The 12,867-nt window shown below is 37.6% G+C and overlaps 2 protein-coding genes across 2 annotated transcripts in view; both read right to left on the bottom strand.

The window, feature by feature from the left end:
* LOC129728229 (ras-related protein Rab-35) overlaps positions 1-12,867 on the bottom strand; it is a 73,016-nt gene that overhangs the window by 20,619 nt on the left and 39,530 nt on the right. The gene's annotated exons all lie outside the window — the stretch shown is intronic.
* LOC129728228 (uncharacterized) lies at positions 4,555-8,325 on the bottom strand. The gene is made up of 2 exons (XM_055686646.1): positions 7,568-8,325; positions 4,555-7,447 (listed from the first exon to the last, which is right to left on the bottom strand). The coding sequence occupies exon 2, from the start codon at positions 7,146-7,148 to the stop codon at positions 6,378-6,380; it is 771 nt and encodes a 256-aa protein (XP_055542621.1). The 5' UTR covers positions 7,149-7,447; positions 7,568-8,325; the 3' UTR covers positions 4,555-6,377.

Below are 12,867 nucleotides of genomic sequence, written 5' to 3'. Positions count from 1 at the left end.
ATTGAATGATATACTTCTATATGCCTAAAGTTATCCGATATGCACTAATCTGGAGCAAAATTATCTGTTCGCGTTTGTACCACTATGCAGTGGGACTGTAATGCGGGTACTTTCAATATGGGACCAACACAACTTGGTATTTTTTCCATGTTTTCCATACAAAAGTATCAATATCAGATTTTTTCGGAAAATATGATAACAGTTAAGTCGATTCCCGATGATAACTTAAAAGTGACAAAAATCATTATGGGACAGTTATGCGGGTACCGGCAGTGTATATATATATATATATATATATATATATATATATATATATATATATATATATATATATATATATTATATATATATATATATATATATATATATATATATATATATATATATATATATATATATATTTATATATATATATATATATATATATATATATATATATATATATATATATATATATATATATATATATATATATATATATATATATATATATATATATATATATATATATATATATATATATATATATATATATATATATATATATATATATATATATATATATACACTGCCGGTACCCGCATAACTGTCCCATAATGATTTTTGTCACTTTTAAGTTATCATCGGGAATCGACTTAACTGTTATCATATTTTCCGAAAAAATCTGATATTGATACTTTTGTATGGAAAACATGGAAAAAATACCAAGTTGTGTTGGTCCCATATTGAAAGTACCCGCATTACAGTCCCACTGCATAGTGGTACAAACGCGAACAGATAATTTTGCTCCAGATTAGTGCATATCGGATAACTTTAGGCATATAGAAGTATATCATTCAATTAACTATACTAATGCTGTTTTTCTGTCTACGTTGTTAGTGATACTGCTGGTTGCTGGTTGAATTTATATGTGATGGGACAAAATATGCGAGTACTTTTGAAATGTACCCGCATATTTTGTCCCATATTGTTTTTTTTTCTCGAATTATGTAACGTAAAACCAATTCCATCCATGGTTTTTTGTTCTCAACGTTAAACTTATGGTGCCGTGAAACTGTTCTGGTCATTGGTTTTGGGTGAAATTGCTTAAAATAGCTGGAAATCAGAAAATTCACGGGTAATATTAAATCGCCGTTCTCTCAACATGTTGTTTTTCATTATGGGACAGTTATTCGGGTACCGGCAGCTCAACCTAGATCTGGCCAACGTTGGAACCAAGTGTACATTCAGCAGAAATGGTGCGGAGTCGATCATTGACGTGACGTTCTCCAGCCCAGGACTGATCGTGAACTGGAGGGTAGACGATGGCTACACCTATAGTGACCACCAGTCGGTCTGCTATAGCGTAGTCCAGAACGTGAGGCGGCAGGCGACGGGTAGAGCCAATACTCCGACCGTCCGCGGGTGGAAGACATCGCATTTCGATGCCGAGGTATTTGCAGAAGCAATGAGAAGAGAGCGCGAGGGGGGCAGTTGGCTCCGCCCGAGTGCTGACCAATTAGTTGCCACATTATCGCGGGCGTGCGACGCCACCATGCCTAGGACCCGCCAACCTAGGAATGGTAAGTCACCGGTATACTGGTGGACCGACGCGATAGCGGACCTCCGTAGCGCGTGCCTCCGTGCAAGACGGATGTTGCAACGTGCACGTACCGATGCACAGAGGGTAGAGCGCCGTGTAGTATTCGGATCTGCAAGATCGGCGCTTAAAAGTGCGATAAAGGCGAGCAAAAGGGCCTGCTTCGATAGGCTATGCGCGAGTGCCAATACGAATCCGTGGGGCAACGCCTACAGAGTCGTAATGGCGAAGACCAAAGGCGTGTTGGCGCCTGCAGAGCGATCACCAGCGATGCTGGAGCACATCATCGAGGGACTCTTTCCACGACACGAGCCAAATCCTTGGCCTCCGGTTGCTGAGTCTTACGTCCGACGTTCCAGTATCTCAGACACAGACCAGGGATGGTCGGCCAACCTGCCGGGCATCCAATCCGTGAGAGACGGCAGCCGTGCAGAGGTTGTGGAGGAGGTAAGGGTTACGAATGAGGAACTCATCGTGATCGCCAACTCCCTAAAGGTGAGCAAGGCACCGGGACCGGATGGAATCCCGAACTTGGCCATCAGGACGGCCATGAAAGTGGCCCCTGATCTATTTCGAGCAGTCATGCAGAAGTGCCTGGATGACTGCCTCTTTCCGGACAGGTGGAAGCGACAGAGATTGGTGCTGTTGCCGAAGGCTGGGAAACCGCCAGGGGACCCATCGGCATACAGACCTATCTGTCTGCTGGACACTACGGGCAAGGTGCTTGAGAGGATTATCCTCAACAGACTGGTGAAGTACACAGAGGGTGTAAACGGTCTGGCAAGTAACCAGTTCGGCTTCCGGAAAGGTAGATCCACGCTGGATGCTATTCTCTCTGTCACCAAGACGGCAGAGGTAGCACTCCAGCGTAAGAGTTGGGGCATTCGCTATTGCGCAATCGTCACGCTTGACGTGAAGAATGCATTCAATAGCGCCAGTTGGGACTCCATAGCGCTCGCGCTTAGGAGCATCCACGTACCGGTGTCGCTGTACAAGATTTTGGAAAATTATTTCCAGAATCGGGTACTAGTTTACAACACGGAGGAGGGTCAGAAGTGCGTCCCAATCACCGCAGGGGTAGCGCAAGGTTCCATCCTGGGCCCGGTGTTGTGGAATGTCATGTATGACGGGGTGTTGAAACTAAAGTTCCCTGTAGGGGTTGTGATCGTCGGTTTCGCAGACGACATCACGCTAGAGGTCTACGGCGAGTCGATCGAAGAGGTCGAGTTGACGGCCGCGCACTGCATACGCAAGGTCGAAGACTGGATGCACTCTAGGAAACTGGAGTTAGCGCACCATAAAACGGAGGTTACGGTTGTGAACAACCGCAAATTAGAGCAACAGGCGGTGGTCAGAGTCGGTGACTGCACCATTACCTCAAGGCGTTCCTTGAAGCTCTTGGGGGTTATGGTTTACGATAAGCTCACATTTAAGAGTCACGTCAACTATGCCTGTAAGAGGGCTTCAACGGCCGCTGCAGGACTATCTCGAATGATGTCCAATAGCTCAGCGGTATATGGCAGCAAGCGTAAACTTCTTGCCAGCGTGGTTTCGTCCATACTTAGGTATGGTGGGCCAGCGTGGTCCAAAGCGTTAGGTACCAACAGTCATCGTCGAAAACTGGAAAGTACCTACAGGCTCATGTGCCTGAGGGTTGTGAGCGCGTACCGTACAGTGTCATACGACGCAATCTGCGTCCTGTCCGGCATGATGCCTATCAGCATAGCCATTAAGGAGGACGTAGAATGCTTCGATCAACGTGACACAAGGGGTATACGAGGCACCAGAAGGTCATTCTCGATGATCAGATGGCAGCAGGAATGGTCCAATTCCGCAAAGGGTAGATGGACGCATCGACTTATTCCGGACGTATCCGGATGGGTCGGGAGGCGCCATGGAGAAGTTAACTTCCACTTGACACAGATTCTGTCAGGTCATGGTTGCTTCAGGCAGTATCTACACAGATTCGGGCATGCGGGGTCCCCCATGTGTCCCGAGTGTGCGGATGCGGAAGAAACTGCTGAGCATGTCTTCTTCGTGTGCCCTCGTTTTGTGCATGCGCGGAGCGACATGATGGTAGTGAGCGGGCCAGACACCACTCCGGACAACCTAGTTCGGAGGATGTGTAAAGACCCAAACATTTGGAGGGCGGTTTGTACAGTCGCCTCTCAAATAGTTTTAGAATTGCAAAACAGGCGACAGGTTGACCACCGACACGCCAGTGTTAGCTAACGGCCAGTCTCCAGGTTAGTTAGCTAAGTTAGCAAAGAGATCTATAGAACCAAGAGGGTGCACAGAGCACAAAAGCCGCTCCCCGAAGCAATACCTAGCGGTGGTCCCGGGGAGTATTATGGGCTGGAGACTGGAGGGGTTTTAGTGGGTCCGGTCACTGTTTCAAACCAACCCCACACTCCCTGAGGTGGTTGGTCACCTCAGGGGTTTGGATGCAAATTTCCCCTCCACCTGAAACAAAAAAAAAAAAATATATATATATATATATATATATATATATATATATATATATATATATATATATATATATATTATATATATATATATATATATATATATATATATATATATATATATATATATATATATATATATATATATATATATATATATATATAAATACATATATATATATATATATATATATATATATATATATATATATATATATATATATATATATATATATATATATATATATATATATATATATATATATATATATATATATATATATATATATATATATATATATATATATATATATATATATATATATATATATATATATATATATATATATATATATATATATATATATATATATATATATATATATATATATATATATATATATATATATATACATAATATACATATAATACATGCAAAATTTTGACTTTTTGAGCATGAGCTCAATTTGCCTGTAAATTAATTTTTTTTCCAATAAAATGTTCGTTGTTCCTTTCAACATCTGCAAATATTTTCTAGCAGAAGAATTTATGTTTTAATTTGGTGCGAGTCGAGCAGAAAAAAATTACATTTCTGGTGTTTTCGTAGTTTTGTTAATAGTAACACATTACGGGATTCGAAATACTTTTTTACTTTTACCAAAACTATATTTTGGGACATTTGGCTGGAGGAAAGGCCACATTTCTTTTTTTTAATCTTTTTTTTTTTAATTTCTACGTAGTTGTGTGGATTGAAACGTTAACTTCTTCTCAGACGTGTTCCTTGGACACCAACAAACATTTCTGCTATAAAAATTCACATGTTATCTCTTTAGATATGATTACAGAGGAGAACTAAGCTTTAGATATGATTACAGAGGAGGTCACGCTAAATTCTTCTTACTTTGTTTACTTTCTTCTAAAAGTTACATAAAAAGAGGTTTAGCTGTGAACAATTGACGAATATCCGGTTATCACCCGAGTGTGGTATATTCGGAACTGGGATGACCCCACATAACATTTTCCAAAATAACGACTTCTGGTTTCAGGAAAATAATCTAAAGTGGTATTTGGCCAACCATTTAAATACTTCCGAAACTCCCGAACTCCATACATCATTTTGAAATCCGAAATGGCGACTTTCCAGTTCCCAAATCACAAAATGCAATCCAATATGGTTATTTCCGTTCTGTGCGTTCTCAGAATATGAAAGTACTTAAAATGATGATGGACGTATAAGATGTGAAATATTTTTGAAGTGAGTTGTGCTAATAATGCAATGAATTATCAGAAATGATTCCTAATTTTGAAATTTTTGATCCCGAGCATCGCCGAGAACGTTCAACTAGTATAATATAATATCTATGTTTTGGGTTATAAAGGCAACCTTTGTAATATTATTGTGAAATACTTCAGTGCCATTGCCTGTCGCCCAGCACACACAACTTACCGATACGTTGGTTACGCAATAAAAGAGGGCCTATGCTTCTGTGACATGATCATATATATTGTGTGCACTGAGGAACAAGATACTCCGTATGTTGACAGATTCATTGAATAGCAATGCGTTATTTCGGGAGGTTCGTACATCACATTCAACATTACAACGTGTATATAAACTGTATCCCACATCTCCCCTCTCCTCCGGAGAGCAGACAAACAAACAAACACAATTAGAGTTTATGGCTATGTTTATATCGTATGTTATCTATGTACAGAGTATCAACTGAACTAAATTAATACGAAGATAAGAGCTAGAGGGAGGATTCGTACATCACGTTCAACATTACAACGTGTATATAAACTGTATCCCACATCTCCCCTCTTCTCTTCTCTCGACATAATCCTTCAAATATACTGGAGTCCTTTTTTCCCTGATGGGATGTTGCTTCACCGGTATAATCTCATCGTCAACCTGCGCTTGCTTTTTTTTTTTATGCGGCTACTATCTTGATCACGACCGGGGCTGTGCCAATCGTGAATTTGTATGTTAACGTTGTTTGTTTCTCTGTTAAGGCAGGCTGCTGCGAAGTGGCCTTTCATTCCGCAATAGCTGCAACTCCGAGTTCGAGCAGGACACGCCCTGGGATTCTGATGGTTTGCCCGACCACACCGAGAACACGCACTCCTATTACACACTTATAAGTTCGATTGATTGCAAAGATCTCTGGCTTCACAGATGGTCCTTCTCCCGCATCGTAGGCTTCAGCTCGTGTAGCCGCTTGGATGATCATCTCTATGTCCTGGCCATAAGTCCGTGCCGTCATCGCCAACTTTTTGTTGCGCATACCCTTCAGTAGTTGGGTACGAGCAAATCTAATTTGGTCATCAATGTGTTAGCCACACAAACGCAGCTTTTCCATTATTCTAGCATGAAAGCATACTACCGACTCTCCTTCTTTCTGCTTTATACTCAGAAAATCTTCCTGTTCTGAAGAACTATCAGTCATTGATATTAAATGCTCATCTATATTCTGGACAAATTTTGTGTAGCACAGAGGATCTTCTAAATCGGGTTTCAGGCCAGCTGCACGCACGATTTCCTGCAGGGACTCTCCCATTGCTAGGTAGAGTAATTGAGTACGTCGACCTGCGTCGTTGGCGTTGCTGAAGGTTGCAGCAATCTCAAATGTTTCTGAATATTCGTACCATGTTTCCCACATTTCTCTGGCTGCAACATTGCTGGGGAATGGCTCAATATGATCCCACCTAATATTTACCATTGGTTCTCGATAAACATTTGCCGTAGTTGCGGTGCCAAGCTTATCATTTTCTTTAACACTCTCTTGGGTTTTGCGGTGCTGTTGCAGAATAGCTTCAGTAAGATCAATAAATGATTGTTCTAGACGCTTTAGCCGACCGTCGATATCACCATCTCTGTCAGTCGTTGCCTTCTGAGCAGTAACTGGATCCGACGTATTCTGGGTCTCAAACGTATCACATTGATTTCTATCCTCTTCATTGTTATCGAACTTGGGATCCTCAGAATCAGCATCTTCATCTGCGGGAGCTCTCACATAACGTCCCTTCGATATTTTGGTTTTGTATTTTACAAAGTGAGAACACGTCCAGCTTTCTGACATTTTCGTTGGATGGTTCCGTGACATTTATTCCAGGCGTACAATTCATGTATTAGTATTATTAGAACAAATACGTATGTACTCATCGCCCTTCACAACGTGAGAACTTACTTCAATGGCTCCGTGACATCTTTCATTACTGTCGATTCTACTATAAAACAAACACAGTAACCATGAGTGCTCGTCGTTCTTCACAATGTGAGAAAGTAGCTGGATGGTTCCGTGACATTTATTCCAGGCGTACACCAGCTAAACAAATCAGTAGCCTTGAGACATCCAATTTATCCCGCTCTGAGTCATTCGTTTGATGGTATTGATTCAATCCGCTATTTGTGAGGAGAAAGAAAAAGCGTCACATATTCTGCAGGTGTGGTGTGTGCGTTTTGTGGCACAAAAGGGGTGATCACGTGGCGACATGATGTGACTAAATGTGTCGATGCACTCACCTGGCTGATTTCCAATTAATTCCACTCAACACGGTAGCACAGGATTTCACTTTCTTCCCCTCAAGCCAATTTCCAATTAATTCCGCTCAACACGGTAGCACAAGATTGCACTTTCTTCCCTTTTTTAGCACTGATTTTTCCTGATGTTCGAAAATTTCCACTAAAGAAAAAAAAACATGTTCACTACTCGACTGGCACATATATTGTGTACGATGGGCGACAGTCTAAGCAACAGCAGCTTTATTCCAGTGATCTAAAAATATGCCGCATCAATAAAAATGCGGCTCCCGGCAGGATCGCCATTGTGAAATACTTCAGTGCCATAGCCTGTCGCCCAATACACACAACTTGCCGATACGGTGGTTACGCAACGAAAGAGGGCCTTTGCTACTGTGACATGATCATATATATTGTGTGCACTGAGGAAACAGATACTCCGTATGTTGATTTATTCATTGTGTGTTGATTTATTCATTGCAATGCGTTATTTAGGGAGGATTCGTACATCACGTTCAACATTACATCGTGTATATAAACTGTATCCCACAATCATGTCCCTTAAGCTGGAAGTACAAAGTCAGCAGAACAAAGAGTTAATAGCATGAAAATTTAGTGCTCATTCGATGCTCATTTAATGCCGTATCGCTGAATTTAATGCTCCATCATTTCTTTGAAAAATGCATTTGTTTGCTAGCTTAAGAAAATAGCTAGCAGACAATATACGGAAATAGCATTTTTAGCCACAAAACAGTTCTATAACGGTCAAAAACATTTAATGCTCATTTAATGCTCTTGAAAAAACCTGATTTTCATGATAATTTTATTGATTTTGTATAAATTTTTCAATAATATTATAATAATATGATAATACATAAATAGCTTCAATTTTTCCAAACATTTTCCTCTGAAAACAATCAGAATCCTTTTGATAGGATCAGATACCAATTAAATGCTTCCATATGCGAGCAGTTTCAATAACTTAGGTGCATTTTTCATCAAATATATTTTTTTCAAAAATATTGTTCTGCTAGCTTAAGAAAAGAGTTAGCAGAACATTGGCCAGAAACAGCATTTTCAAGCAATTAACTGTTGAAGAATGGTCATAATAATTCAATGCTCATTAAATGCTCTTGAAAAAACCTGATTTCCATGATAATTTTATTGATTTTGTATGATTTTTTCAAAACTATGATAATATATGAATAGCTTTAATTTTTACAAACATTTTTCTCTGAAAACAATCAGAATCCTTTTGATACGATTAGATACCAATTAAATGCTCCTATATACGAGCAGTTTCAATAACTTAGGTGCATTTTTCATCAAATATATTTTTTTCAAAAATATTGTTCTGCTAGCTTAAGAAAAAAGTTAGTAGAACATTCGCCAGAAACAGCATTTTCAAGCAATAAACTGTTGTAGAATGGTCATAATAATTCAATGCTCATTAAATGCTCTTGAAAAAAACTGATTTTCATGAAAAATTTATTGATTTTGTATAAATTTTTCAAAAATATGATATTATATAAATAGCTTTAATTTTTACAAACATTTTCCTCTGAAAACAATCAGAATCCTTTTGATACGATTAGATACCAATTAAATGCTTCCGTATGCGAGCAGTTTCAATAACTTAGGTGCATTTTTCATTAAATGATAATTTCATTGATTTTTTCTAAATTTTCGAAAACATGATAAAAATATGATTTCCATCCTGTTTTTTTGATTTTCACTGTACGTTTTTCTGGTAAGTAAGCTTTCATAAGGTATATGAATGATCTTGTCGCTAACTTTCAATTTGTAGCTGTTGTACTGGGCGCAATATTGCTCCTATTCAAAACGTTGAACCAGACAAACCATTTTATCCTCAGATTCTAATATTAAATCATATCGTGATTCATTTGATATTTTATATATAGTAAGAGACAGAAAATAATTTTCAGAAATTATCGAAATATGTTACTTGATGAATCGCACGGGCATGCATAATCGTCAATTCGTAACTGAATTAAACGACATGAAAACTGATAAATATTACGACATTTACTGTTATGATTATGTTCAGGTAACTCCTTGACCTTTAAACTAACAGCCCAAACACAATGGATACGTTTGATTTGCGTTGACGTTAATTTGACAGAAAATGTATGGGCTAACGGTCATATTTCCGCAAACGCAGCCGCAACGTATCCATTGTGTTTAGGGCTTAAGTCTGTGTGAAATCCGTAAGCTCAAGACTCGATGTCAAATTCTTATGGTTTTTCAAAACCTCACTTAGGCCGTTACAAATTTTATTTTCATTTCATGTCACAAAATGACAGAAATTGAATAAGTAGGGGGAGGTCCTCTATATCTGGACCAGTGCTTGAGAAGGAATCGAAATTTGATTGTGACTGCGATGAATGCACACAGGGTTGTCAATGTATCAGTTTAAACTGGATTCCTCCAGTTTTTTTCAAGTGATCCAGTCAAACAGTTTATTCCCAAAATCTTCCAGATTTTCAGATATTTGCCAGTTTCATCCAGTTTTTTATTCACTGAAGCTCCGATTGATTTTCGAAAATATTTTTAAAACGTAAATATTGTAGATTGATAAACTACTTTGGCAATTATTAACAGCATTCTCAGTATGCTATCTTCTCGCACGAAACACGGTCAAATTAAAGGCTGCATGACATGGTTGAGATAAAACCAAACAAATAGATTTTACCAGACCATGAAAAAAATTTCTGTTTATTTTCTGTTGTGTAGCAGTTAAAAAATTATTGAAGGAATTAGATACCAAAAGATAGCGGAATCAGAAATAATTGAAATTTAAATTTCACTGATGTAATGGAAGAAAATTTTGCTCTATTTTCTTAATTTTGAGATAGATTGATTGCGTAATTTTAAATTGCGCTGCTGTTAGAGGAAATTTTTCAGTCCATAATTTTAACAAAATGTAAGCCCGAAACAAAACAGTTCTGATTAAAATGAGTCATTTTTTGCGAAGAGTTATCTCTTTAGTTGCTTCATAAAAAACTGTCACTGGATTCAGTCCCCATAACAGAAAAGCACAATCACAATCATTTTTTTTTGCTTTTTTTAAATTTATTGGAAATCCAGTTTTATCCAGTTTTTTTTTCAGCCTTCTTCCAGTTAAATCGAAAATTTTATTGGCAACTCTGAATGCACATGCTTTTTTCGTTTGATTTGAACGGCAGAAACGATCGGTCGAACGAAAAAAAGTTTTTCTCTTTTTCTCGTGTGACGATTTTTTTTTCTAACGATAGCGACCGCAGTTTCGGAGAAGCCGATTTTAAAACTCTTTCGCTCGATCATTTACAATGTATGTTGAACGGAGCAAACTAGAGTATGATCGGCAGCATGTGGCGTGTTTTATTTTCGTTTCTCTCGTTCTTGACTGGTTCTTGACTGGCTGTCTGAACGGTCAAAAAACGGTCGATGAATGCTTTTTTCGCTGTATTCGATGGGATTGGGGCACTGCTTACAGATGCACGTTATTTTTTGGTGGAGAAGTTTGTTGTTGTTGTTGTTGATGTTTAGCGAATATTGCTTGAGGACAAATAAGATGGAGATATAGTTTGAATATTTCTTCATGTGAAATGCTGAAGTCCGTCGTAGTTACCGTGCTGGATCGAAACCCGTACAGTATCGAAATCCGTACACCTTGATGCTTTTCGTCAGTTTTAAGCATCATAAAAATGAAAATTCATATGATAGTTACATGCACAAACATGTAACTATAATATGAATTTTCATTTTTAAAATGCTTAAAACTGACGAAAAACATCAAGGTGTACGGATTTCGATACTGTACGGGTTTCGATCCAGCACGGTATACGTCGCAAAGCGCCGACAGGCACAAGTAGTGTTCTTACTTCTGCCAACGCGGCTAGCATTATACCATATGTTGTGTTGCGCGCGACTGTAATTTATATTTTTCCGAAGCTTATTCAGATCCTTGCTTCGCTTATATAATTGGCCCAACAGATGGGCCGATATATACTCTATTTTTTTTTTATATCCATCGTTATCAGTAGGCTAATTTTTCAGTCAATTTTTTTTCTGATTCGTTATGCATAAATAGTGGAAAATGTCAAACTTTATGCCCTGACAAATCACGTTCTACAATTGAGTTGAAAGTTTTGTGATGTATTCGTTGATAACCGTCTTACAAACTGTGTTTTTTAGATGCAAAAATTAACCCTTAAATGCGCAATGTTGTTTTAAAACAACACTACTAAAAACGTTTTAAATATATGTATTTTGGTATTTTTTAGAAATATAATTCATTAGAACTGCTTTCTAGACACTAACGAAGAAAACTTAACAAAGGTCAATTTTTAAGTTACTGTTAACAAAAGTAATTGTTTAGACTTTATTCTACGATAAAATCACAGTGTTGTTTAAAAACAACTTGGTAATATTTGCACATTAAAAAGTAAATCTTAAGCATATTGGTTAGTTTTGGAGCAGTAAACCTGTTAAACAAAGATTTTATGTTTTTAGATGATTTTTTAACGTCGTGCGCATTTAAGGGTTAAATAAAGGTAGATTGTACTTTCTCTCTGTAAATCAGCAGAAACATTAGAGGCCACCTAAATTGAATTGTTGAAACTAGTTCAATTTTAGTTGTGAGTTGTTAGTTGTTTCTGGTACCCAGGAGCGGATTAAGGCGAAGGCGAAGCAGGCGGACTTCGAAATTGATGTTTGTTACGTGAAGAGGATCATCAACAATGTATGGAGAACACTACTAATGTATAACGAAAAAGAATTTCCCGCATACAAATTGAATTTAAAAGTATCTATCTGTTAGGCCGATGATATACTGGTCGGACTTGATTGTATAGACTCGATTATATATTGACTCGATTATATGTATATGATTCTATTATATATAATTTCAAACTCGATTATACTGCCGTTCCCAGCATAGTTGTCCCAGCGTGCATAAGGTTTGTGTAGAACATGGGACTACTATGATGGGAACGGCAGTATATATAGTAGCAAATTTTTTTTTTTTTTAATTTCAAATGTGACTCATCTAGAGCGAACATGTCGTAAGAGAACATCCAGAAAATACGTTACGCTTGATAAAAAGGGAAAAAAATAAAAAAATATTGAAAAATTTTAAATTTTTTCAAAAATTTTTAAAAATTTAAAGGAATTAAAATTCTTAATAAAATTACCTTAATAAAATAATTTCAAAAATAAAAAAAGAAATTAAAAAATTTTGAAAAAAAAATTTGAAAATATTCAAAAAATTGAGATTTGAGAATTGAGTATATACTGATCTA

Source organism: Wyeomyia smithii, chromosome 3 (assembly GCF_029784165.1).
Source record: "Wyeomyia smithii strain HCP4-BCI-WySm-NY-G18 chromosome 3, ASM2978416v1, whole genome shotgun sequence".
Taxonomy (NCBI): domain Eukaryota; kingdom Metazoa; phylum Arthropoda; class Insecta; order Diptera; family Culicidae; genus Wyeomyia; species Wyeomyia smithii.
This window is presented reverse-complemented; position numbering and strand designations above follow the sequence as displayed.